This window comes from Sminthopsis crassicaudata, chromosome 3 (assembly GCF_048593235.1).
Source record: "Sminthopsis crassicaudata isolate SCR6 chromosome 3, ASM4859323v1, whole genome shotgun sequence".
Lineage (NCBI taxonomy): Eukaryota > Metazoa > Chordata > Mammalia > Dasyuromorphia > Dasyuridae > Sminthopsis > Sminthopsis crassicaudata.
The window spans coordinates 624,128,050-624,154,529 of NC_133619.1; the positions used below are offsets into that span (position 1 = coordinate 624,128,050).

The window sequence follows — 26,480 nt, forward strand, 5'->3', positions numbered from 1 at the left end:
TTAAAAACAGGTTCACTGCTGGTTTTATTTATTTTTACTTAAAAAACAAAACAAAAAACAAACCCAAGACATCTAGTCAGGATATTCATAAACAGTAAAAACGAGTAAATTCACACATGGCTAATTACAAATTTGGTACAAAATTCAGATTCTGATTTGCCTTGCAATTTATAACCAAGCCTTGTCTTCATCACAGAATTCTCTCAAATACATAGCATTGTTTTTTTTCATAGAAATTCTCACAACACAATCCAAGATAAACAGGTGCTGGAGCAGCAACATCTATGTAAACATGGAAAGAGACAATATATATATTTTTCAAACATGAATTTCTGCAGGTGAGAATGTAACAATTTCATAAAAACCTCAACCACAAGTTTTCAACTGGTTGGAGCCCCCTTGGGGGGCAGGTGGTAACCACTTTACTACTGAACCAATACATCGTTCACTTTCAGCAGTAGTAATTTCACAGAGATAAAAAAATCTAAAAATACTATCTAGCCTAACACTGAAGTTATCAAAATGTGATCATTTATAAATGATTGTAAATATATATATATATATATGTATACATAAATGTTTCTACATCTGATGCTATACTTTTTTCAGAATCTCACACAGCCACACACATACATACACACACACATACATCCAGAGCTCTCAGTAAACTGTGTCCCTAAGGCAAATAAACTTGCAACCTTGGACAAAAATGATCCCAGGAAATTATAAAAAGGGAGAGATTCCTATTATTCTTAGTGTAAGATACTTGGCTTTCTTTCTTTCTTTCTTTCTTTTTTTTGAAACAAACCAAATTCTATGGAATGAGTATTTGACAATGCTCAAATATTTGTTCATTGCCACAAAAAAATCGTAGGATGATAGACACTTTCCCAACTCATTTTTTTAATGGGTAAAAAAACTAATGGTCTTTTACAGATGGAATGTATGTTTCAGAAACCATCCATTCAGTTCTAGGGCACTGTGGAATATAAAAAATCTCTGCTAATAACAGTTAAATGGCACATGTTTAATTTCCTCATGGGAAAAGAAGAGTGAATTTTACCTATCAAATGTTCACTAAACATCCAAAGCTTCCAAGTAGGATTTAGTCCCCCTACTAACGGACGGGAGTTGGCGTAAATCGATGAGAAGGGTCTCTTGTAGGTGTCCCACTCTCTGTGTTGATGGAAGTCACAAGCATTTCAAATCAGAGAAGCAATCACTCTCCAGAGCACCAGGGAGTAGGCGAGCATAGGAAAAAGCCAAATTTAAGACAGGAGCAAAGAGCGACCTAAAAACTCCTGACTTAGGGGATCATCTGGAGTCCTGTATTTTCCTCTGACCTGCACACCCTCTCACCGAGGCCTGCCCAGGGGGCTCAGAGTCCCGACGGGGGGTGGGGAGTGCCTGGGGAGAGGAACTGCATCTAAAGGCTGGGAATGCTAAAAACCAGGAGGATGGAATCTAAAGAAGGCTGACAGGTAAATTCCCGCAAGGACAGAAAAGCCTGTCTGTGGATGTCTACTAAGGCGTACGAATGCTGACTAGACTTTGTTACTCTTGCTGAACAAGGCAAAATTGGAGTGCAAACGTCTCACTTAAGCACAAATGTCAGTGGAAGCACCTCTATGGGATGGAGGCAGGGTCTGTCCAGCGTGGAACCTGGAACCACAGAACTCATGGAATGGCCCTGCCAGCCCCCGACTCCGCCAGAAGGGGCAGCTCAAATGCAGCCAAGGCTCTGGGCTCATGGGGCCCTTCTCCTGCCTCTATCCTGCTTGGGCAAGACCGAGCTCATGCTCCACCATCCAGGGGCTGGAATCATAAGCTCTTTGGAATTGTGATGGCTGAAATGGGAGCCAAATGCAACCAATGGTTTCAAGATACTAGGAACACGTTTCAAATGAAGAATCTGAGAGGAAAAGATTCCATTTAGAAAGTCATTCTATTTGGAAAAATAAAAGTCTATTAAAAATCGAAGAAAACTTTTGGACAGCTCTAGGCATTCACCAATGACTGTAAAGCCATTGAAAAGGCAAAAATTTGAGAAGATATGCAAGGCTTCAGAAGGGCAAGGGTCCCAAACATCAGAGCTTTCTGTCTCGCACAGGCTGGGCGGGGGCGTCTCCCTGCTCAGCTCCCCAGCTGCCTCCTTCCAGGCCTTTTTCACACAGCTGTCCCCCCACAGTTGGTGGAGGTTTGCTGTCACAGGTGACGCAGCCCTCCAGGAAGAGAAAGAGCAGAGCATTAGATGCTGTGTGCCTGCTCCGGTCTTCTCCCCCAACCCGCTCCCCTGCTGTCTACCACCACCAATCAATTTTACATTCAGGCAGGGAGCACACGCAGCTGCCACACTCTTCTCTGACTCATTTCCACTGTCAGAAACATTCAGGGACCCCAACAGGAAACGTCAAACTGACCTGTTTTCAACAGATCTGTACCCAATAATAGGCCTCCCACCAAAAAACAGGAGTTTTAAGGGGCTTTTACTGTCAACCCCCCAGGGAAGAACTCAGCTTCACTGTCTCCTCACCTGATTTTAGATAGACCCCCAAGGCCTGTTCATTTAAAAAGCCCCCCAGAGTAATCAGGTGGCACACTTGGATTTGCTGCCCCAACAGAAGGGGGAACCACCTGGTTGGCCGAGGGGTCTGGGAGGCCAGGTCAGTCTCTACCTTCTTTCCATCTCGGCAGGGGGCCCCCTCCTCCCCTGTAGGACTCGGGACTACTTACGTGGGTGTCTATTTCCCGAGGGACTCCCTGGCTTTGAATCCAGGGGTGCACTTCGGCCAATTCTTCCTTCTGTCCGTCTGTAAAGCGAGGCTGCTGCTGCCGCATGCTTTCCAGCTTCTCCAGGTCCTCTTTGAGTACATCTTCTCTGATCCTTCAAGAAAGCCCATCCCCTTTAATCTGCAGCCTTCTGGCAGGGAGACTATTTTACCCCAATAGTTCCTGGCCCTGATTTAGGGACTCAGACTAGACTTTGATAATCCGTCTAACTCTGGGACAATGGAAAGACTGATTTCCAAGCCAGAGACATTTTCCCCAGACCCAAGACATCATTCCTCCCTTTTCTTTCAAAGGATGCATTTCCCAAGAGTTATGTTTGACTGTTTATGTCTATTTATTTGTCTTTCAGGGAGGCATTCAGGATTAAGTGCTTTGCCCAAGGTCACAGAGCTGGTGTCAAGTGTCTTCGAGATCACATTGGAACTCGGGTCCTCTTGACTCCAGGCCAGTGCTCTGTTCATTGCAAAATCTAGCTGCCCCAAGAGGTATGTTTTAAAATACTTTAAAACCCACAAGCACCAACAAAGTTATAAAATTATTTCCATCCATCTAAATCTTAAATAGCTAGAAGTCTCTAAGACCAGAGTTCTTTATCGCCTTACCTCTCAGGCACCTGATATGTCATCAAGATGCACTCGGGGGTCTCCTCTATCATCCCCCAGACGGCATCTCTACCTGATTTGTGGGGTGCTTCTTTTTCCTCTGATTTCTGCTCATTTTGGGAGGTTTCAGAGGAATAGTCGCTACTTGCAAAATATTTGCTGCTATCACTGCTTCCTACCAAAAACCAAAAAAAAAAAAAAAAAAAAAAAAAAAAAAAAAAAAAATAAGGAAATAAAAAGAAAGAAAGAAAGAAAGAAAATTGGAATTGCTTCTCAAGGCCTGATTTGGCCAAGTGGCACAGGGCCTTCTCTGTGGGAGTCCCGGCCCAGCCATTTCAGTGGCAGATGAGCCTCTCGCCCTCCCCTGACTTACCTGTGCCACAACCAGATGTGCTGTGGGAGAGTGAGCCCATGGCCTCAGAACTCACGGACCCGTTTCCTAACGCCGCAGAGCTGGCCCCTGCCGCAGACTCTTCGGGGAGCAGCAGGGTGAACAGCCCCTGGGTGGCAGAGTCACAGCCGCGCTCACTCTCGCCCACCTGACACTGCGAGGAAGAAGACACAGTGTTGTGCTTCTGGCCTCATGTTCTTGCACCCTTTGGTCTGATAGCCAATGATTTCATCTAGAAAATAGGGCTTGAATGACAGCAACAAGAACTTTTCTTCCTATTTCTGGAAATGCTGCAGAGGCTTCTTTTTCCCAGGCCAAGGTCTCGGTCCTAGTGCTTTGTCTGAATGAGAATCCTGCGTGTTTGCCGGGTGCCCGCTGGACTCTCGTCTGGTCCTCACATGTGGGCTGGGGAGGCAGGGCAAGGGAGACTCTTCCCCCTTATGGATGAACAAACTTGGGCTTCCCGAGTCACCCAGGCCTAAGTGACTGAGACAGAACCTGAGCCCAGGGACCTCCCATGGTAGTTTTGCTTTTAATGTATGGACAACTTTTGTCAGCTGAGCCAAGAAAAGGTGAGTGTTCCTTTGATTCTGAGCTTTCTTTAGGTAAGCCTGAGGCACATTATCCACATGGGGAGAAGACCCCCATGGAACTCGTAATGCTCCAAGACCCTGCAGGCAAGGCCCGAGCCATAGCCATGGAGAGGCACCCTCTATGCTGTCGCTTCCATGGGGGATAACAGATTCTGTGTAGGCCTGCACCCTCCCCCCCCCGGAATGTTGGGGGGCAGTTGGGGGTGTCTGAGGTCCCCGCTGGGAGCTGTTACTCACGTGTTGTGCTCCTGGGTCCGCCTCCTGTCCCAGGGCTGCTAGTGGGGGCTCGGTGGAGCCCGGCATTTCTTCCTGCAGCAGATTCAGCTGGAGTGGGGAGCTGCTCCGGGAATGACTAAACAAGGGGTGCTCCTGCTCGCTCTGGAGTGCCCACTCTTCTTCGGCTGATCTCTGGCTGGAGGCTGGAGATGGAGGCTCTGGAGGGCGCTCCTGTGGCAGCACTGCCGGGGAGGGTGGCAGTGTCGGGGCTGCTTCCGCACAATTAGGCACACCCAGGAATGGACAAGGGGAAGAGAATGGTGGGCACAGCTGGGGGCAGGCAGGGGGGCTGTGTAAGACAATGGTCATAAAAGCACCCATATAAGGAGAAGGGAAGGCCAGAAGTGGCGGCACTCTGTAGGAAGGGTTTGGCTCAGGCTGAGGTGCCAGCCCGGGGATCATTGCCGGGCACTGTACTCCCACAGGGGACACTGATGGCAAGACAGGGAAGCCGGCCATCAGGGAAGGGGCCAAAGGAGGGGCCACATCTGCTGGAGGCCAGGGCGGTCTGCCTGGAGGCGGCAAGTTGTCCCAAGAGCCGCTGCTGTGCGAGGACGAAGGGAGTTTCAGGCGCTTGTGCCTGCCTTTCTTACCACTGGCTGACGGCACCTGCTTGGAAGCAGTGTCTCCTAAATGATGACAAGAAATATGGCAGGGGAAGGCTGAGCAAGCCTCGGGACGAAGAGCCTCCCACAGGCACGATGACTAAGGATGGAGAAAGGTCGAGAGGCCGAGAAGCCCCCAGTGGCTCATGACTCCCTCCATCATTACAAAGATCCAATACCCTCTAACAAGGGGTTAGAGCCTCTTGAGAAGCACCACCAATCCCGGGGAAGCTCTCCAGCCTCCCCCCAAGCACTCAGGAGCTGCTGTGGGAGCGGGCATGTGACCCAGACAAAACCAGGGGCTCAGTACCTGGGACAAGGGGATAGTGTGGCCTGCTTCTGCTGTCTGGCTGAAGGTAGGAGCAATATGGAGAAGACAGGATCTTTTCCCGAAATCTGTCCACATAGTTCTTCTCCTCCTTTTGCGTATGAGCAGAGAGCACGGCCTTGGTGAGCCCCAGCTGCCGGAAGCCCTCTGAGGCCACAGAGCAAGGCTGGAGGCTCAGATTTCGGGCCTCTGCCTGGTCGGGACCCGCAGCAGCATCATCTCCAGCAGTCACCTCTGCCAAGGGAAGGAAAACCCTTGAATCCATGAATACTCATTTTATAAAATATACATTTGTACACAATATAAATGGTCTTAGAAATGTGGAAACACAATACTTTGGGTGTGTGTGGGGATTACTGGTATGCCCTACATGCTCAATATGCTCATTCATTTAAATAGAAGGGAAAATATTGTTTCAGTTCAAAAGCTTTGGGAATGAGAATTCAAAATTGAACCATCAATCTACCTAACCTCTTTGAGATGACCTAAGGAGTTGGAAGCCACAGTCATCTCAACAGTCATTTAGCTGGAAACTGAGTCAGAAGAGAAGTGCAAATGGATGCCTCGCTGTGCCCGCAGAGGGCCTGATGCTGGTGGTGAGCCTAGGCTCCCCTGGACAGGCCTCCAAACTGTGCTCTAAGTGGCGTCACCCAGCAACCACTCCCCTCTGGACAGCGCTGCCAGGCTTAAAGCTTTTCTCACCAGCATCTTGGTGAGATCAAATGAGTCTGCTTTTTTTCCCCATTAGCTAGCACAGGCCATCCTGTCCACTGGGCAACAACCATGGTCAGTCTAACCATTTCTTCACACCCTCACCCCCTTCCCCCTTGTTAGACGTTACCCAGGATGCAGCAGACACATGCTACGCCATCAGAGCCAGACAAAAGAAAACTAAATTTATGAATAATGAGAAACTTCATTTTGGCCTTTCGTCTCAATAAGCGCCCCAATTGAACCACTTTCCCCCCCATTTCTCAGACCATCCTCCAACAAAAGTGACAAGTAAAAAACCCCAGAAGGAATGCTGAAAGGCTTAGAAATTGAATCAGTTTCTGACATTTAAGTACTTTTACTGGCAAAAGAGGAGTGAGTTTGGCCTGTTATATACATGACCAACTAACATCCTACTGTCTAAACAAAGCACTTATCATACATACTATATGGCAAAGAGGCTCAACTGACCCTTTCTTTGAAGGTCAGTGCCATAAGCAACTCAAACCATTTCTATTAATAAAGAAAACAAACAAACAAAAAGTTTTCAAACTAAAATGAATGACCGGGTTTCCTCAGAAACCTTCCAAAGTCAAGGAAAGAAAGAGGTCTTTATAATCAAGAGGACTGTAAAAAATACAGAAACAAAGGGAGGTGTGGCAGCAGTGCCAGTTTTGGTGACTGGGGGCAGCTCCCAGGGGAAACAATTGCAGACTCCCACCCAAGGGAGGGCCCATACCTGATTCTGGGTGGGGGACGTGTACCAGGGTGCTGCGGTAGCTGCACTGGCTTGTGGCGGAGAGCACGCTCATAGCTTTGGGAGAAAGCGCCAGCGCTGGGCGGTCATCCTCGGCCCCTACAGGTGTGGCCAGGACCGGAATCTGGGGAAAAGCTAGTGAGACCAAAGGAACACTTGTGAAAAGAACAGCAAGACCTCCTTTTGCAGCAATCAGATCAACCTGGTCCTGGGCCCTGCCTTGGGTGGATTGGGGTGTGTCCTTCCACAGCAAGGCATGTACACTCATAAACAAACACATGGGGCACCGGGGCTGGGGGGGGGGGGGACAGACTTCTCTCGGGAGTAAATGCAAAAAGGCCTCATAGAGGGAAAGTGAGCCCTGATGGAGATGAGCAGAAAGGAGAGAAGGAGGAAGCAGAGGCCAAAGAACCAGTCTAAGGGTGGACAGATGACCACAGGCAAGTTGGGCACCAACATGAGTCTTTCTGACACTGAGACCTCCCCCTGGTCATGAGCTGGGGGAAGCTGGTGACATGGGACTGTCAGTGAGGGCTTTTGAGGCAACTTGGGAGCTGCTGGGGTTACAAAATAAGAATGAATTGGGGGGGGGGGGGGGAGTGAAACCATCTGTGAAGATCAAGTGAGATCTACATGGTGGGCTGGGAGGAGGGATCACAAAAACGGGGAGGAGCTCCAGGGAAAGGCCAGCCAAAGATAGACGAGAAAAGGTCGCTGGGCTGGGCTTTCAGTTGGAAGAGGTGGGAAAGGCAACCAAACAACAACCACCACCACCAGTCTAAATGTCTGCTCTGAGGCAGAAGAGGCAAAGGACAGCCTCACAACACACTGGGAGAGAGAACAAGGAAATAAACCTGGGCAGTTTCCTGCAATTATGTGCAGGATAAACAGAAGGCAGGAGAATTAAGAGGGGTCGTGGGGAAGATGGGGTTCCAATGGGGACTTAAGGAAACCAGGAGGCAGGGATGGAAGCGAGAGCACTCCAAGCCTGCGGACAGCCAGAGAAAGCACTGGGATGCCTGGAGATGGAAGGTCTTCTTGGTGGGAGAGCCAGGAGGCTGGTGTCCCAGGATCAGAGTACATACAGGGAACTAAGATGAAAGAAACTGGAAAGAGGAGTATGTGGCGGAGAGGGGGTGGAAACGACAATAGGTTTTGAAGGGCTTTTTTATTTTTTATGATTCTGGAGATCATAAGAAGCAAAGGGAGACTGTTAGGCTGACATGTTTATCTCTGTGCTTTTGGGCTGGGGTGGGGACTTGAAGCAGGTGGTGTCTTGGGCAGCTCCTGCCCCATCTAGCATGAGGCACCATGGCAGTGTCAGAAGGCAAGAAGGGTGAATCCGAGAGGCACCACCAAGGTGATAGGCTGTGGTCACAGCCTGGCTAAGGGAGAGTTAGAGGCAGTGAGAAGCCCAGGATGGCTCGTGAGGGGCCGAGAGGATGGTGAGAGGAGCAGGCGAGGGCTGAGGTTTCAGGGAAAACACAGCAAGCTCAGTTTGGGACAGGTGGATTTAAGATGTCTACTGTAAATTCAGGATGGGTTGTCTGAAAGGCATTGACACAGGAGGCCAGCAGAGAGCTAGGGGCAGGAAATGCAGATCTGAGAATTATCAGCACAGATAAGCCAGAGTGTAAGGGAGTTCAGAAGTGAGTGAAAGAAAAAAAAAGTGGCTTTAATATTCCAAGGAACACAAAGAATCTGAGTTCTCCAGTGTGGGAAAGCTTCCCTCCTCTCTACTTTAGCAGATAAATCCTAAGCAACTGCTGGAGGCTCAGGGTTACAACTCTGGCCAAGGCACAGTTAGGCTTTGGACCCAGTTCTTCTCAACTCCAAGCCCAGTACTTTATTCACTATGTTGAGTTACTCATATAAGGATGTGCTATGGACATCAACATCTTATGTTAGGGGGAAAAAACCCTAAAAAAAAAAAAAAAAAAAAAATCCTTTCTTGGCCTAGGAGAAGCTATGTGAGAATGGGATTGTCTTATATGCAAGGAAATTTAAGAGAGTGAATCCACTGAAGTGAGCTACATGTACTGTTACAGATACTTCCATTCTAGATGAAAATGGTTTCCATTTACCGTCTAGTGCCTGGGCACCAGCTGGTCTCTGACTGACGTGCTGGTCTTCTTCAGAGGAGGAGGAAGTCGTATTGGTGCAGGAAATACACTTCCTCTTCAAGGCAGGGATGTTGTAGCTCTTGAGATACCTGCATCAGAGGCAGGCCACAGACCCCCTCTTATTGTGTGCAGGTACACACATATGCATATATATGTATATCTTCACATAGTCATAATATTTTAAAATCTAAAGGACAGATCTCTATGGACATGACACAAACATGCTATCTGTGCAGGTCATCAATCATCGCTCTAAATTTAATACTGTTTTTCCATAGTAGTATACTTAATACTTTTCCCAAAAGAAAGAAACATTTTTTGAGACACTAACAGGGTCACCTTTAAGCATTTTTTCATCTTATGAAAGAAATTATTTTAAAAGATTTTTAAAAGATGAAAAGCAGTAAAGACAACCTAAAAAATGGTATAGGGCCATTGAAGGGATCCAATAATCAAACTCACTCCTGTGTAACTTGTCCAAAAAGGAACTTTGGGATAAATGGCCTCTCTCCCAACCACACCTGCCATTCTCCTCCTGCCTTGAGGGCACTCCCATATACCCCCCCCATCTCTCCCCAGGGACTCATTTTTTTTTAACAAGCTAGAAAAAGGACTATGTTTTTCACCATTTCTCTGACTGCCACTGGCCTAATATGGGTTCTAGCCCTTCAGAAAATGAGGCAATAATCATTATAGTCCTACATACAACCAGATGCAACAACAAATGCTTCTTCACTATATCCCTTTTATCATTACCATGACCAATTACTTTAATTTTGAATTAACTTTTATGCTTATATTATCTCCTTGAACGAGATTATAAATCAAGTGGAATCTTATGTTAGGCTACTTTACATTCCTCTGGTATTTATCAAGGAGTCTTAAAAGTGGACAAATTGATTTATAATTGCTTGATAATGAAATTTAAGGCAAAACATGTTTAGAATGTATGGACCCTACAATGACCACTTAATTTTTACTTTTCTTCCCACCTGATAATACTGTCCACACAATTGATCTGTTGATAGGATGGAATATGCTGATCCTTTCTCAAATCATCACAAGAATCAGTGCCCAAACTACTATTTCTCAGCTCCTGAGATGAAGGATGAGAAGACTTCTTGTTGCCTAGAAAAGAACAATAAGACATTTCTAAAGGATATATTAGCGTATTTTGATATGGACAGAGGCCACAGTTTCCAGAATAATCAAACAATCCAAGCTTTCACTCTCTCCAACAGCCTTGCTGAACCAAATGCTGGGAGCAGTCACATCCTGATCCAATGGTCAGTGGCTCAGATGGGCGGGAGGAGCCCTGTTGAGCCGGCTAATGATCAGCGAGATCAGCGAGTGAGGAAATATTCTTTAGTTTCTAAAGGACCATGGAATGAGGATGAAGCTCTCAAGAGAGAGCAGAAGAGGAAAGATGTGGCAACATTGATCAGATTACACAGCATGTGCCCTGAGGCCATAAGCTCTCTAAGGACAAAGAAGGGGCCTAACCACTCTTGTCTTGCACCTCCACCAGCATGTGGCCTTAATAATGTTAGAAGAAGCCAGGAGAGTCAAGAGAAGCTGACTGTCCCCGGTGGAGAAAGTTTTTTTCATGAGAGATCCAGGAGGCAGGGGGCCAAATGTGGACTGCAGAGGCAGGTCTAGGAGGAAGTGCTTAGTGGTCCTCCTCCGTGAGAGGGGAGGCGGAGACAGGGATGCACCCGAGTGAGGAGGAGGAAAGCTCCCGGGTAACTGAATCCAAGAAGAGCTTTACTGCTGGTGGCGCCTGAGAACAGTCATGAAGGGATGGGGTCAGACAGCTGAGGAGGGACGCGCTGCCTTTAGAGGCAGAGATGGGACACAAAAGGCTTTCTGTTCACTCTGATGTCTCTGCGGCTCTACAGACCAAAGATAAAAGCTCCACTGGGAGTCGAGCTGCTGGCCCACATAAATATCCCAGGAGAGTCCTTCCAAGGGAAGAAGCGACATGCCTGTCAGCCCTCATCAGAGGGGCGAAGCCTCTGGACCACGCCACGTCGAGGCGTTTCAGTCATATTCTCCATAGTCCCATCTTGGGTTTTCTTGGCAAAAATGCAGGAGGAGTTTGCCATTTCCTTCTCTAGCTCATCTTACCACATGAGGAAACAAAGGCAAACAGGGGGAAGTGACTGGGCCACACAGATTTGAATCCAGGAAAATGAGTCTTCCCAAGCCCTGGCTCGGCACTCTCCACACTTTGGTGCCATCTGGGCCATCAGAATCAACTTAAAAGAGTTAATGAACATAAAGTGCTTGCCAGTTTTGGGGCACTATTTTATGATAATTCTTGCTATTATTTTAATAGTAGAAAAGAAATTTGGCTCTGTGCTCTTGCAATTTCTAACAGGAAAGTTTAAGTATTGAACAAGTAGGTTCCCCAAATTAATGCTCAGAAGGACAAAAACAACCTGGCCTCCACCAATATTAACCCTTATGTCAAAGAGAGGATTAAGAGAAGACAAACCATCCAAACTAGACACAGTAAACAGAAGGCAGCTGGAGCTTATATTTTAAGGTTTTTTTCTATAGTGCCAGTGAGGGGCACCTCCAGGAATGACACCACTGAGGTAAGGTCCACCTCAGCTACCATCAGCATAATGCATTCCTACCAAAACGGCAGGGAGGTCACTGGAAAGATGTTAAAATTGTATTCTTACTTTATTATTGGAAGCACAGTCTAAAAATCTGGGTTTCACAGCTTGTAGTGGGTAAACTATCAGAAAGATATCTTAAGTGTTCTAGAATTCCTTGGCATTGGCCTAATCTTGGCATCAGTCTGTCTCCTGAGAAAAATGTATCACAGCCAATAACCGTGACTAACTCAGATTACAAAGAAATATTATTAGGAAATATCCAAAAGCTTTAAGCCAAACACTGTAAAAGATTCAGAAGACCATATGAAAATCACCTACCAGACAATGCTGACTCACCTCCCCGTCGCTCTGATCCTGCAAACTGCTGTTGGTTTGATACTTTGGTCCTTGATTCAATGTACAGCTGCTGACCCACGTTTTTAATTCGGTTGACAGTGGCGCAGACCTGCTGCAACGTCATCTTAGGAGGGGAAAGGAAAACAAAAGCAAAATGCATCAAGAAATGACAAAGGACAAAGAGGTACCATGCCAGAGAAGTTAGTTCTCTGGATGAGTAAAGTGAGGCGCAGGGGGCCGTCTGAAGCTGGCTTGGAGCTCACGCCTTCCACTGTCTGCCCTGGTTTACAGCCCAAGCCAGCTCCAAATCTCCAGCTCTGAGGAAGGAGCTCCAAGAACTGGTCAAATTGGTGCCATCTTAGGTATTACAAGACTGCCTGCCCAGCAGGGAGTACACAGGAGCATGAGGAGCCAGGAAGGCCTGGCTCAAGCCTAGACCTGCCAAGGCTGAGGCCCTGGGCCCTCAATCTCCTCATTTGTGAAATGGGATCATGAGAGTGCTTTGGTCCCAGGATGGAAGTAAAGCTCCAACAGGATAAGAGCTCTAAGGGGCTCAGCACTGGTACGTAGCAGGCACTTACAGAAACTTGGCTAGATTCTGAATTAAGCAGGCTGCAGAGCAAAAGCTGGGCTCAAAGCACACACACAGTTTGCCCAAGGGTAAAGAAAATGACCAGAAGGAGGCACTTACTGGCTCTTTCTGCATTTCCTCCACACAATTGCCACTAGATTCACTGGATGATGTGATGCTGATGTAATGTTCTTGCGACCCATTGCTGCCCAGACTCCCGTAGCCGCTGGACCCACCAATGTGAACTGGCTGCAAGAAAAGCTGTCTCTGAGCCCTAAGAGGATGGTCCAAGGGCGAGGACGGTCCAAGGGCCTGGACATCCCACTCACTGGGCCAGGCCCGGCGCTCAGGAAACCTAGGACTCCCTGGGCTTCCCTCCCAAGGTCAGCACACTAAGTGGGAAGCTTCCAGCCCTCTTAGCCAGATGTCTGGAGCAGGCAACCAGAGAGCAATTCTGAAAGCCTGCCCGTTTGACCCCATTTTCCCTCAGCATGCTCTCTCCCCATCCGAGGTTTCAGGCCCATCTTCTATGCTGGTGAAATACTTGCAGGGACTATCTTTGTGGCTTGTCAAATGTCAAGGACAAGAGACCGTCCAGGCCTTTATGAGAAGGCCCTTCCTGCTGTGCTGTTCCTAGGGCCACGTCCCCGTCTGCCCTCTTGTTTGAGGGAGGAGTGATGCTTAAAACAGAAGCCTGAGGCCTCTGAAAGGGTCGGGCTGAACCATGTAAGGGGGAGAGAGGGGCCTAACAGAGGGTCTCTACACACTGGGGTCATCTAAAACTTTTCATGGCACAGGCTCTATGAGCTATCTTAAAGGAAAGCTGAGAAGTGAACAAATTAAGTAAAACACAGATGACCCCACTTTCAGAATTTCAGAGCTGGAAGAACTGTAAAGAGAATATGGCCTAAGGCTTTCATTGAATAAGGGGTCTTTCCACTGCCAAACCCATGGAAGCCCCAGGACTATGGGAAAGTTTTAAAATCACTAGGCTCATATTGTACAAATACTTGTGTCAGAACATATTCTATAGAGAGAATTTTGTACTTTTAGAAAATATTGAAATGATTCTAGAAATAGCCACTTTTAATAATTCATTCCACAGTCTAATTTTACCTTCAACCTTTCAATGGCTAGGGAGAATGTGAAATTTCCTATTCCCAATGGATTTTTTTCTCTCGAAATCATTAAGATGTACTTAAGTAAAATCCAGAGGTTGAATACATTGGTATGTTTGGGGAAATGAGAGAATGAAATAAAGCCTCTAAGTAATACAGAGAAGGGAAGGTGTACAGCTTACTGCCCCCCCCCCCCCCGCCCCAGTGACGACAGGACATAATCAATTCTCATAAATATAAAGAGGTTACCTGCATTGACCAAGAACAAGGGTAAGAACCACCAAAAAGAGTAAGACAGAACTTTTGTGGGATTGACAGAGGAGGGCAGGAGAGGGTAGGCTGGGAGGAATCCCGAGATGCAGCAGAGCTGTGCCCACAGAGTCTGCCCTACATCAGAGTGGGAGCCCTTGGCAGCAGGGACCCTGGACCAGTCCTCCTGGGGAGGGGTGGGCTCTACAGCCCAGGGCAAGACATCTGAACCTGCAGCAGCCACAGTGGTATTGCTCTGTGTACATTGGGAGAGCCTGTCTCAAACAGGTCTGGGAGGAGGGCATACTTTTTAGATTTTACCTGTAAGAGAAGTTTATAAATTTGATCTTGTAATTCCATTATATCTTTGTCAATACTGCTCATTTTCTTGATTCTGGTGGCAAAAACATCTTCATTTAATGGGCTCCTGTCAAATGCCAAGTGAAAGACAGTGTGTGTCAAGCTGGATAGAAAGCTCATTTTAAAATAATATATATGAATATAAAGTATTTTATATAAGAGAGTTATGAAGATGACCTATATGCTTCTTCCGAGAACTTTGTACTTTGGCTCCAAAAATGAAACAGGAAGCAGATTCCACAGGATGACATGTCCACAAATACTCAGAAAAGCTGCAGTTTTTTCTCATTTTAGTGATTCTTGAGAGGAACCTAAGGTATGAGAGGTCTCTCCCAAAATTCAGTCCCTGAAAATCTGAGGTCTTTTTGAATTCCAGTTGCAGCCTGCAGATCAGACCTTGTCTTTCTGGATAACATCTGTGGATTTCTTCTTCTTTTTTGTTTTGTGAGGCAGTTGGGGTTAAGTGACTTGCTCAGAGTCACACACTTAATGTCAAGCAACAGAAGCTGCATTTGAACTTGGGTCCTCCTGACTTCAGGCCTGGTGCTCTATCCACTGTGCCATTTTGTTGCCCACAACAGACATCTGTGCACTTCTAAAGGAACCCTGAGTCTTTCTAAGTAAGAACAAAAATCATGTCTGCCAAGTTCTTTAAATTGTACAAAGTATTCATTTGATCCTGCAGTGGCTGTGGTCCCAATTCTCTGCTGGGCCTATTAGCAGTCAACACCATGAGAATGGTGTGAGAACTGGTTACCTCTTATATAGCTGAAATACAGATCTTACTTTCAACTTTTCTGATTGTTCATGTTAAAGCAAATGCTTTAAAATACTTTAAAAATAGTAATAACGGTTTTATTTCTGTTAGAAATTATTAGTTACTAACTATTCTACAATTGGCCATGACTCCACCATGTGGAGACACATCCTCAAAGGAATCACTTCCTATTTCTACTTCAGAGCCACAAAAAATTAATCCAGAGAATTGAGAAGCAAAGTCTCATCATCTTCAAATGATGAATAATTCCTTTATCAAAAGGTGTTTGAAAGCTCAAATGGCCATGGACCAAATAACCCTTAGTGAATACAGTCTATCGGAGTCCCCACGAGGAAAGTCTTAGCTGTCCACACTTTTTGCTCAGAAGACTCAGCACCTTCACTGACTTACGTTCGGACTTTGTGTCTGCCAATGATGAAGGAAACTTTGCGGCTCCAAGGGTTCACAAAGCTGGACCAGCTGGAATCCAATACGACATAATCTCCATTCTGAGTGCAAAATCTAATGGGTGAATGTTCAAAGGGAGGTTGGCCTGCATACTTCAAGACTACAAAAAGCAGCAAAACAGAAGCACAAATAGTTTAACTTAAAGACACTGGCCAAGAAAAGCTATTTCTATGTCTACTCTGAAGCTACTGATTTCATTCTTGTGTTTTCTAGAAAACTCCTTTTTAAAGTATAATGAAAAAATAGATTTAAAATTCTTTCTTTTCCCCTGTTGTTCCAAAAAATATAATTTTTAACTGAATGAATTAACTTGATGTTCAATAAAATCTAACACTTAAATATTGGGGTGGTTGTATAAAAGCAGGCAAACCCAAAGCATGGTTGGTAGAACTATAAATAGTTCTTGCCCTTCAGGAAAACATTTTGGAATGAAATGATGTGAAGAAAATGTCTAACAGGGCCCATGCTTTGACTTCCAGGGGTTCCATTGCTTGCTATACATCATGAGATCAATGCAAAATGAAATCACCACAAACCAAAAAAGTTACCAAGGTCAAGAACAATTAACCTACCATGGAGTGAGAGATCAGCCACATAAATTGTGGTATATGAATGTGGGGAAAATGGACTATGGGAGAGTAAGAAATGGTGGACTAGATGACCCCAAGGGTACATGGGAAGACCTAGAAAAACTGATATCAAGTGAAGAGGCAAACACAATTACTAGTAAGAAGCACTACCATGCAATCAATACTGTGTGCAGATAAATGGGGATCGTGGCTGTCTCTTGGAGAGACAGGAGAAGGCCCCTGTCACCTCCTGTTCATCACAGAGGTGAAAGGCCAGGCATTTCATATAACATATTTTGCTGAACTTTACCCCCTTCTGTTATAAAGGATGGTTCTCTGAGAAGGGAAGAGAGGAAGGATACACTGGGAAATAAAGGTGATAAAAAGACAAGAGATCAATAAACCATATTAAAAATTAGCAGCGGATTCAAATTGCTGGACAGTTGGAATTCAGTGCATTGCTCATCATGTTGAGAGCCAAAGACTAATCAGAATTATGAGTTGAGGTAATGACAATAATAAATGATGCAGAATCCACATGAGAAAAGCCCTTTCCTCATAGGGAAACTTTTACTTACTTTTCTGGTGCACAGCAAACATCAGAGGACGGTCCTCTGGATGCAGATACATTAAGACAGAGGTTCCAATCAGATCCTGAGGGAGGTAGCCCAGCAAAGGCACAGCTCTGGGATTGACATACAGCACCACAGAGAAAAAAAAAATCCAAAAATGATAAGATTTGTGAATACTTTCTAACCAAATCTAATTTCTAGTATTTCTTCCCCAAAAGCAATTTCAAATAGCAAAAATTAGCACAAAAAGCTCTATCTAGGGTACTGGCTAAGAGTGGGGACTTTCTGAGGAGCTTTTAGGGAAGGCTTTGTAAAAGCCAGCTGTATAGATGTTTCCTATGGCTGTAAAATGAGAACTGACAACACAAGCAGTTTCAGTGGTCACACTGGCACTGCGGCACTATTAAATGCCACTCTTGCTGTCTGGCTGTCCAGGGCTATGTCCCAAAACCAACACCAAGCCTTGGATCCAGAGCACAGTGGTTGGCCTCAGCTTTTTTTCACATGTGAAGGCCTTTTCAGATTTAATAATATTCGACCACATCCTAACCCAAGGGGGAGGTTGTAACAGAGTGGTCCAGACAGGACAAGCCAGAACCTGCTCATCCAACCATCTGGCCTGAGCCAAGTCTTTCCTCCTTGCCAGGTTTGAGTTTCTCATCTGCAAAGGAGGTGATTTCTGCTCTGTCTACCCGTCAAGATCTGGCTACTGTCAAGACTGACTATGATATACAGAGGAAGCACTTTGCAAATGGGAAAAGACAAAAGCAGTTCTAACAGTCACTGGAACAAAATTTTTAAAAACGGTAAGATCCAGTTTTATCAGATCAAAAAAAGACAGACAGAAGATAAACCAAAGCCAAATGCTCCAATAATGTAAATCTTAACATACTGAATGGGAAGTCATTTTCAGAAATGCATTTCTCACTAGTTTAAGCTTATAGAAATGTACCCACCTTTCATCCACTTCAAGAAACACACACCCTGGGGTATGTGTTGTTGTAAAGATCCTTTTATTCACAGGGATCCGCGGAGCTAGGAAAACACATACAAGATCTTTAAAATGCCAATAAACACTAAATAACTTCACAGTAAATTATTTTGTGAATTTGTCTTCTATTTCAACAATGAGATCACACATAAGGAACGTGAATTTTTCTATTTAAAACCAGTGACATAAATTTCACTGGCAAATACAATTTTAGATGCTGACAATTTTCATTAAAATCTCATCAATACTTTAATCTACATGATTTTGAAATGGGGGAAAGGTTAGACACAGACCCTGTTAAGTCTTCCATGCACACACTCTCTGTCTCTTTCTCTCTGTCTGTCTGTCTCTCTCTCTCTAGAGAGAGTTTGCAGTGATATCTAAGAATTATAGAAATGAAAATTTCTAAAGACCCAAAAAAACCAACCTTCTGAAATGCACCGAAAATAAAATTTGACAATACTACAAAAACCTTTTTTCCCCCCCCTTAATCTGCATTTTCTGACTTGTGTGAGTTAAGGTGGCAATGTTAAAGAAAGAGGCTTTTTATATGGGTTTAGGCATATAACTTTGTCATTAGAAAATAAATGACACTTTAAGCAGAGATCATCTAAATATTTTTAAAATTTACAAAATATCCCCATCTGTATATTCTGGGGAATCTCAGCAGGTAATCTGATCATCCTAGTATCTTCTGCTGGAATTTGCATTCAATATTCTATAATTACTGCCCCCAGGTGTAGGCTGCCCCCTAACATAAAGTCACTTTGAAAGGAAGAAAAATGTGGGTGTGTGCCAAATGCATACTTGGGCAGTAAGTATGCAAGTACAGGTTGTACTAGGTTTTAATTGAGCCAAAATGGGGAATGAGGGGAGGAGGGATATAGAGGGGAAATGTGAGGAATATTTCATCTCTTGTACCCAAATGCTACTTGGTGAACACCTCCAAACTGTTAGATCATAGTGACTGATATCCCGATTAACTTAATCCTCACAACAAAATGTAACCTACTTGAAGGCAGACGTTTGTTTTTTTTCCTTCAGTATCCTCCAAACCCAGTACAGTGCTGGGCACACCACAAGCCTTTAATAAATGCTAGATGAATGAATTCATTTTGCAAGAACTCCCCTGTGAAGCTGAACAATTAAATGGCTTCCAGTATGACCCATATAAATCCCCAGTAGAGAAAGGAGTAGAGTTCAGAGATTGTTGTGAAATTCTGCTCCTGTGAGGAAATGACTGAAGAGATTCGAGAAAAGGTCATAGAGACAGGTGAGGGCAGGAGCCCAGGGCCCAGAAGGGCTGGGGCATGCTGAGCCTCTTTCCCCTGATCCCAGGCTCTTTCTATAGCTGTGACGGAGGTCCACCACAAACATGCATGTGTCCCCCATCCCCCAGGCTGCTGTCTCTCTGTGCTCAATGAACACGGTGCCGACTCACCTTCATACCCAGAATGAATCTTCTCGACCAGAGCCAGGCAGCAGGGCTCTGACTCCGCATCAGCAGAGCTGTGTACGTTGATCATATAGGGGGTAATCCGGAATGGATAATAAAGGGTCTCGTGTTCTTGGTCTTTACCTCCCCTGAGGAAATTTCACCAGAATAACTAATTGATTAAATCAATGCTGGTGCTACTTAGAACATGACCGGGCAACACATTCAAACTTCTCTGAATCGGAAAGGTATAAATGTATTTCTTTTCAAAGTAGAAAGTAGGCTTTGTCTTGCCACCATGCCCAAATGCTTTCTCTCTTTGCTATCACAGAATTACAGATTTGAAGTTATAAAGAACCGCAGAGGTCATCAAGTCCAATCCCCTCACTAGACAGATGAGGAAACTGAGGCAGATAGCAAAGAAGGCTTTTGTGAAGTGTCTGAGGCTAGAGTGGCACCCAGGGCCTCTGTCCACTACTCCATACTACCCATCCTTCCACTTAATTATTTTCTAAGGGACCTGCCCTACTTTCCCGTCCATCTCCTTAGCATCCAAACTATTGCTTTTCTCACTTCTAGGGCAGCAGCTGCTGCTGCTGCTAAGAACCAACTGGAGCCATCAGCTGACTTCCAGGATTGCACACACTTGGTATTTTATGATTACAAACATTTTACTATACCAAAAACTGGATCTTTAATTGGCCACTTTTTCTTCTCCTCCTCACTAACTCTTGCATGCTCTTCAAGGCCAAGATCTCCTTGTCTAAAACTTCTTTTGTAAATGGTTATCCTACTCTTGCCCCAGTTCCCAAAGGGAGCCTGCACGGTAAGGGTCCACATCTTTATTGCTACAGATTGGTACACTTACCTGATTCTGCAGAAAAAGGGTTTCACTTGAGAATATTCATACTGGGAGGCTGCCGTGCCAAAAAAGCTTTACCTTTTCCTTTCCTATATATATATACATATACACACAAACACACACACACACACACACACACACACACACACACACACACACACACACACACACACACACAAACACTTCTCCTATACTTTGGAGCTTAGTCATTTCTTAGAAGAACTTCCAACAGCTCTACTTAATTGGCAGCAATGGCTTCAAACAGCAGCTTGTTACATGAATGATGATAAATCAAACCCATTAAAAAGACACTGGAAATAGACTGAATACTGAGAATTTTAAGATGTTAAAATAGTACCTGCCATTCTAATCACTATATTTCAAGGAAAGAGAAGATTTGGCAAAGGTCTGGAGAAAGAGAAATTAAATAAACAAGCAAATAGAATTGTGAATAAGGAGAAGCAAAAAAGTTAGGCCTCTAGTTTGGAAAGGGAGAGGGAGTGGGATTGAGAAGGGGGATGTGATCAAAACAAAATCATGAATACCACTGATGAGCATATTTAGACTAGATCCCAGAACACCAGAATTTGCAGTTGTTCCTTAAAATTGGAAAGAGGCAACAGAAGGATAAGAAAGAGAAGAATTATTTTACAAAACAGTGTCTAGGAGATACAAGAACTTGCTACACCTTGATCATTGATCCATAAAGTTATTAAAGAAAAATCAAACATATCTTTGATATAACCTCAAATTTTTTTGAGGCTATGTTATAGAAAAGGGCTATACAAATATCTTAAGGTGCCACAGAATGTACCACTGATTTGATCTAATGTTAAAGTCCTGTTAAATTTAAAATTTTATACATTTATTGAGTTCACAACTTTGCCTACATAAATAACACATTTATTATCTATATTCAAAATTAGGAGATTTGAAAACATCTTTAAAAATGGACAAAATTCCATCATGATATAGATTTGCAAATATGACAAACTGGCCCCAGAATCACTACATATAACATAGAAAAATCCCAATACCAGAATTATAAAGGAACTCCACTGCAGAGTAAATTTTCCTAAGCAGAGGGCTACTTCAAAGAATCACAGGTTTCTAGCACTGGAAGGACCCAAGAGATCACCTAGACTCAAAGTTTCATTTTGCAGATCTGGAGAGTGCGGTCTAGATGGTCCCAACATCATATGGTTCATAAACAATGGAGCTAGGCTTTCAAGACATGGCTTTCAAATTTAAAGCTTTAATAAAGTCATGTTGATAATATACTAGGGGCTCTTGATTTTTTTCCTCTACAAAGCTATTTATACTTTTTTATAATCATAAAAATTATTTAATTGTTCCCCAAATCCTCAAACACTCGAATTTGCAGTTATTTCTTTTAAACTCAAGTGAGGAAACAGAAGTCCAATGAAAGAAAAACAATTTTACACTGAGGTTGGTGGTAAGCATAAAGACCTCATTCCATCAATAAAGCAAGAAGAAACCAGAAAATAAGGTCAAGTCAAGAAATGACACAGAGGAAAGGAAGTCAGCTACATGACTATCCCTAAGAGAAGAACACAGAAGGACGCCAAAGCAGAGACTCAAGTAGGACAATTCAAGGCATATACTTTAAGCCCATCAAAGCTTTGAGGTTTAAGTTCAAGTGGAAAAGGGAGAATAAATGGTAAATAAAAACTGGGGCATATCACCAAAGAACAGATGTAGAAGGGAAAAACATGAGAATTCCAAAGCCTTGAATCTTAATTCAAGCACATACAAAGCACCCCATGAGATGTCTCATGCTGGACCCTGAAGACACAAAGATAAACAAAGAATGATGGGCAATGATCTCAAGAAGCTTTTATAATCGATTCTGAAAGGACACTGGAAAATTACTGATGTTAAAAAGAATGATTAAAAAAAGAATGTGAGCAAAGAGTGAAAGAGAAATGAGATTCAATAGGCACACTTTAGAATGATGGGAGTAGTGAAGAGAAAAAAAAAGGACAACTTTCAAACAGAGTAAGAGGGAGAGTTAGACAAAAGATTGGCCACAAATGTCTTTAATTGGAAAAGCAAATAAATCCAACACTCCTTGAAGCCGTGGTGCTGCTGAAGAAGGGGGAAAATGGGTGCTTGGGGAAAAAGAGAAGATGAAGAACCCCTCAAATGCTTAGGAAGAGAAACCTATTAAAAAGGCAACAGAAGAAAACACCTTTTTGAGATGAGGCAAATGAATTGAGTAATTATTAATATAAAACTATGAAAAAAGGCCAAATAAAACTTAAAATAAGAAAATGACTAGAAACTTAAAAATAAATCAGATCACTCTTAGAAGTTTAGGGACAAGAAAGAAAGAAAAAGATTTCATACTCTGTTCAATCAGAATTTATGTGGGATTTAAAGCCTGTTTGAATAGAAACACTGTAAACGAAAGAGGAAAAATATTCCAATTGTACTAACTTAAGATATATGAGGTCCAGAACTTGTTTATTTACAATATATACATGACTGTAAGCTGACATTTGAGGTGTGGGTCAATGTATAAAGACATATAGATATATATGAATGCAAAGTAGAATTAATCTAACAACAATCAGAACATATTTGCCACATTTGAAAATCAATTATCTAAACTACTTATTCATTCCAGAATTTCAGGTGCTCATGTTTGGGTAGACTTGTTCTTACTATGTTGCATATTCTGCTAAATATTTTCAGTTCTAAATTACAGACAAATTCTTTTTCAGTGGAATTAAGAGCATGGCTCTTGTCACCTGTTTGGGTGCTGACATTCCAGAATGGAAGATGGGCCTGGGCTGTATGTGTGCAGAAAACTCTCACGTCTTGAGGAGCGAGCAGCTCAACAAATGGAGAGGATGCCAGGGAATTCTTCTTACAATTCAGGATGAGAGGGGCCTGCTCTGAAACATGTACCAACTTTCCCGAGAGAAACGAAAAAACTGCCACAAAGGTATCCTATCAAAGATATTTTAAAAGTACAAACATTTAACTTTTGCAAGTAATCGCTAGAGAAATTTTCTTTTACAACTTACAACTTTTACAACCTATAGAAAATAGCTACAAACTTAATTCTATTTTATTTCATTTTTTGTAGTTCTTGTAAGGAACTTTATTACAAAAGATGGAAATAATAGGTATGACACCTAATATTTAAATAGAGCTTTAAAGTTTACAGAATACTTTATAAATATTATCTCAATTTATCCTCCACAACTCTGGAAGATGGGTGCTACTATTATTCCCATTTTACAGATGAGGAAATTGAATTAGACAAAGGTTAAGCAGCACAAACTTAATTTTAGAAAATTCTAAATTATAACATCTGGGTTGTCTGACATCTTAATCCCCATGGTCAAAACATCATTTTTTGTATGGACTTATGACTTCAATGTTGCAGGGACTCAGGGTTTAGAAGCTGACACACTTCAGTAACTCCCCATAAGCTGCTCTCTTGTAGAGTTCCTCTGGGCAAGTTAAGTGCCTTGTCCATAGCCACACTTTGTGTGTCAGAGGCAGGCCGGGTTCTGTCCCAGAACTATAGGAGCGCTGGCCCTCTATCTACTATGTGACACTGCCAAACAAGACAGCTATGTTTTAAAGTCACCCGTCTTTGAACATCACATCCACGTCCAGCTCCCTCCATGTGCCAGACCTGCCTTCTCTCTAGCCATCCCTCAGTTCAGAGGATAGAGCATCTATCTCTGATGAGCCCCAATATCTGGGACCTCTACACTCTTATTCTCTCCCTCCTCAGAGACTGGATAAGATTCCCATTTTTCATTGTTTCTTTCTTTACTCATCTCGCCTGTGTTTGTTTCCCCAGCCACTATTTTTATTCCTCTAACACTCTATTTAAAAGGCACATGTTGTGTTCCCAATAAATGCTTGTTGAAGGAACTCTGCTATAGTAAGAAAGTAGCACCGAATCCATTATCTTTATTTTAAGCTGAAACTGGGCTATGATTTCAAAGCACCATGGTAGTGTTCATTGATTTCCAGTATATCAAACAATATAAAAGGTAAGGGGAGTCTCAAGTTTTGTTTAATGTGAAGAGATTCTCTATAAAGAGTCTTGTCAGTTGTCCTTGAGGACAAAGCACTAGCTAAAAACTCACCTGTTCCGTAATCCAGTGTGTAAAAAGCCTGAAGAGGAAGGGGAACAATGCTGACATAAAGACAACTATAACAACACCATAAACCCAGCTGTGAAACAAAGACCAAGGACTGCCTTGTTGAAATGACTTTTTTCCACTGTACTTCAAGATGAACTTGGGCATAAAAAGCTATGGACACATGAACTACCCTGTAACCAAAACTACCCCTGCAGAATGCTCTCTGAGGCAGTGAAAGAAATGTCTCGACATAGGTGTTAACCATAGATTACAATTTTTAAAACATGCAGTTTATTCTACTGTAAAAACCTTGTAGACCAAGTCCTGGGAAGGTTCTGAAGCGAGGGACAGGGCAAATTCTAGTCCACTTACTGTGTTTTTAGAGGTGTGTTCTGAAGCGATGGTGACCAGCTCCTCAAGGCTGTATTTAGTCATGTCTGTTTGATGGGCTCCATTTGGTCTGAGAATCTGGAAAAACTCATTGTTGGCTGAAAACAACAGAAAAGCATAAGTGGTATGTCAAAGATGTTAACAATTTTTGCAATTGATTCTTTGAGCTGTTTTCTTATATAAGAAATTAACATTATTATTATAATGAGACCATTTCCTTACATATTAAATGTTTTATATAATGTTTTACATATTAGAAACCTATAAGTCCAGTGACACTATGTTTGAAGCAAATGTACAAACTTTTAAGGGTTTCTTCAATGGGAATATTTCCTCATGAAAATTTTCCTGATTATAGAGAGAATATGCCATTTAGGTAGTAACCTCCACAAATTTCTAAAAACAAGAAAACAGGCAGTGTACATTAAGAGAAATCTATAATTTTTACTGCTGGAAATAGACAATACAGAAACAAGTTATAGGTATAGAAGGTGTGTGTCTAAAGACAATGTTTTGAGAAAATAAGAAAAAGTGGTAACAGTTTATTTTTATACAATTACTAATAAACTACAATTCTCTTTTTTAAAAAATGTTTTATACTTCATCAAATATAAATTAAAAATCAGCATTTCTTTTTAAAAAGTGTCATTGAAAAAAATTCATCTTTTTTGTCAGACAAAATATTTCATATTAATCATGATCTTACTCATCCAATGTGATTAATGAAATCAATGCATTTGGTTCATTCTGTATGTTCTGAACCCATAGCAACAACTCTGTTGGAACTGGGACTTACAAGGAGCTAGACTAACTATTTGCTTTTATCTTGAGTCAGCTCTACCTTGAACACTGTGTACGCAGCGAAGGGCATAGTTGAGGGCATCAAGAATACTTGGCTTGTGATTGTTCTCGGAGGGGAAGTACTTTTTCATTTCTCGGACCACCATCATAAGTTCTTCAGAAGTCTTGTTTCGATCTTGCTGCTCACTGAAAGACAATACAAAGTCAATCATTATAAGATGTTTTTCTTTCCCGATGAGCTGGCATTTCATCATGGATACATAGTGAACTCTCTTTTGCTCCCCCCTTTCTACTGGCTTTTACTATATTGCTACTAGTTGCAGGCCTCCATTTCCTTCTTTTGAATCTTCAGATCTACTCATTATTAGCCTAATTTCCCCGGATCTTCACATCTCATGAAACCATCTCAATCCCAAGTTTTTTCCCCTAATAATAAAAATTTGGTCTCTTTTGTTCTTTCCTCTTAGATGATGAATGAAAACTGGTCAAAATAAAAGCCAGCTCACCTGTTGTCAGTGCCATCTTTGCCTTGCCGTCTGAAGCCTTTGTTCCACCTCTCATGGGATTCTTTATCAAGGGAATCTGCCCCACTGGATTCTGGTCCATTAAATTCATTTCCATTGGAGTCATTGCCATCAGATTTACTGCTCTGCATTTCTAGGTCTTTGCAATGGACTTTCTTTCTCTGGCTTCTAAATACTGATGGCTCTAAGTAAATGTGTTCTGAACTATTTTGAAGTCAGCAGTGATGATGCTCCAGTTCTCATTTTGGTCCCAGCCATCATCTAACACAAAATTTTCTGTCACAGCTGATTGGCAAAATGTGACGCGAGTAATTAATTGTTGCCATTTACTAAGGAACAATTTTTCTATACTTGCTATCTTCCATAATAAAGAACTTCAGCATCTTATCATTTTACTAAAGTGTAACAGACTTCAATCTGAAAAAAAAAAAATCAAAGAAAAATGAAAAATTGGGAAGTAAAGCATGAGTTTAATACCTGAAACCAAGAAGAAAATGTCAGTGGTTTCTCTGAGACATTAGCAAGCTTTCCACTTTGTAGG

General features: G+C 43.0%; 1 protein-coding gene across 2 annotated transcripts; it reads right to left on the reverse strand.

The window, feature by feature from the left end:
- Nucleotides 1–26,356, reverse strand: PER3 (period circadian regulator 3). 2 transcript variants are annotated; one of them, XM_074306361.1, is made up of 22 exons: nucleotides 25,922–26,356; nucleotides 25,456–25,601; nucleotides 24,597–24,712; nucleotides 22,866–23,067; nucleotides 20,098–20,146; nucleotides 19,236–19,378; nucleotides 17,760–17,838; nucleotides 16,810–16,916; nucleotides 15,606–15,762; nucleotides 14,399–14,504; nucleotides 12,831–12,959; nucleotides 12,140–12,263; nucleotides 10,169–10,304; nucleotides 9,138–9,265; nucleotides 7,036–7,188; nucleotides 5,568–5,819; nucleotides 5,246–5,281; nucleotides 4,614–4,834; nucleotides 3,766–3,937; nucleotides 3,393–3,567; nucleotides 2,734–2,884; nucleotides 1–2,222 (listed from the first exon to the last, which is right to left on the reverse strand). In XM_074306361.1, exons 1-22 carry the CDS (start codon nucleotides 26,068–26,070, stop codon nucleotides 2,088–2,090), a joined length of 3,066 nt encoding a protein of 1,021 aa, XP_074162462.1. In that variant the 5' UTR covers nucleotides 26,071–26,356; the 3' UTR covers nucleotides 1–2,087. The 2 variants fall into 2 exon arrangements, with proteins under 2 accessions (XP_074162462.1, XP_074162461.1); XM_074306360.1 differs by having other exon boundaries at nucleotides 4,614–5,281; nucleotides 25,922–26,209.
- Between the last annotated feature and the right edge of the window lie 124 nt (nucleotides 26,357–26,480).

Coding starts and splice junctions, on each gene's coding strand:
- PER3 (XM_074306360.1), bottom strand. CDS start 26,070: ATGCAGAGCAGTAAATCTGATGGCAATGACTCCAATGGAAATGAATTT. Junction 12,960..14,398: donor TTTATAAACTTCTCTTACAG/GTAAAATCTAAA, acceptor CTTTTCTTGCAG/CCAGTTCACATTGGTGGGTC. Junction 2,885..3,392: donor ACATATCAGGTGCCTGAGAG/GTAAGGCGATAA, acceptor GCTTTCTTGAAG/GATCAGAGAAGATGTACTCA.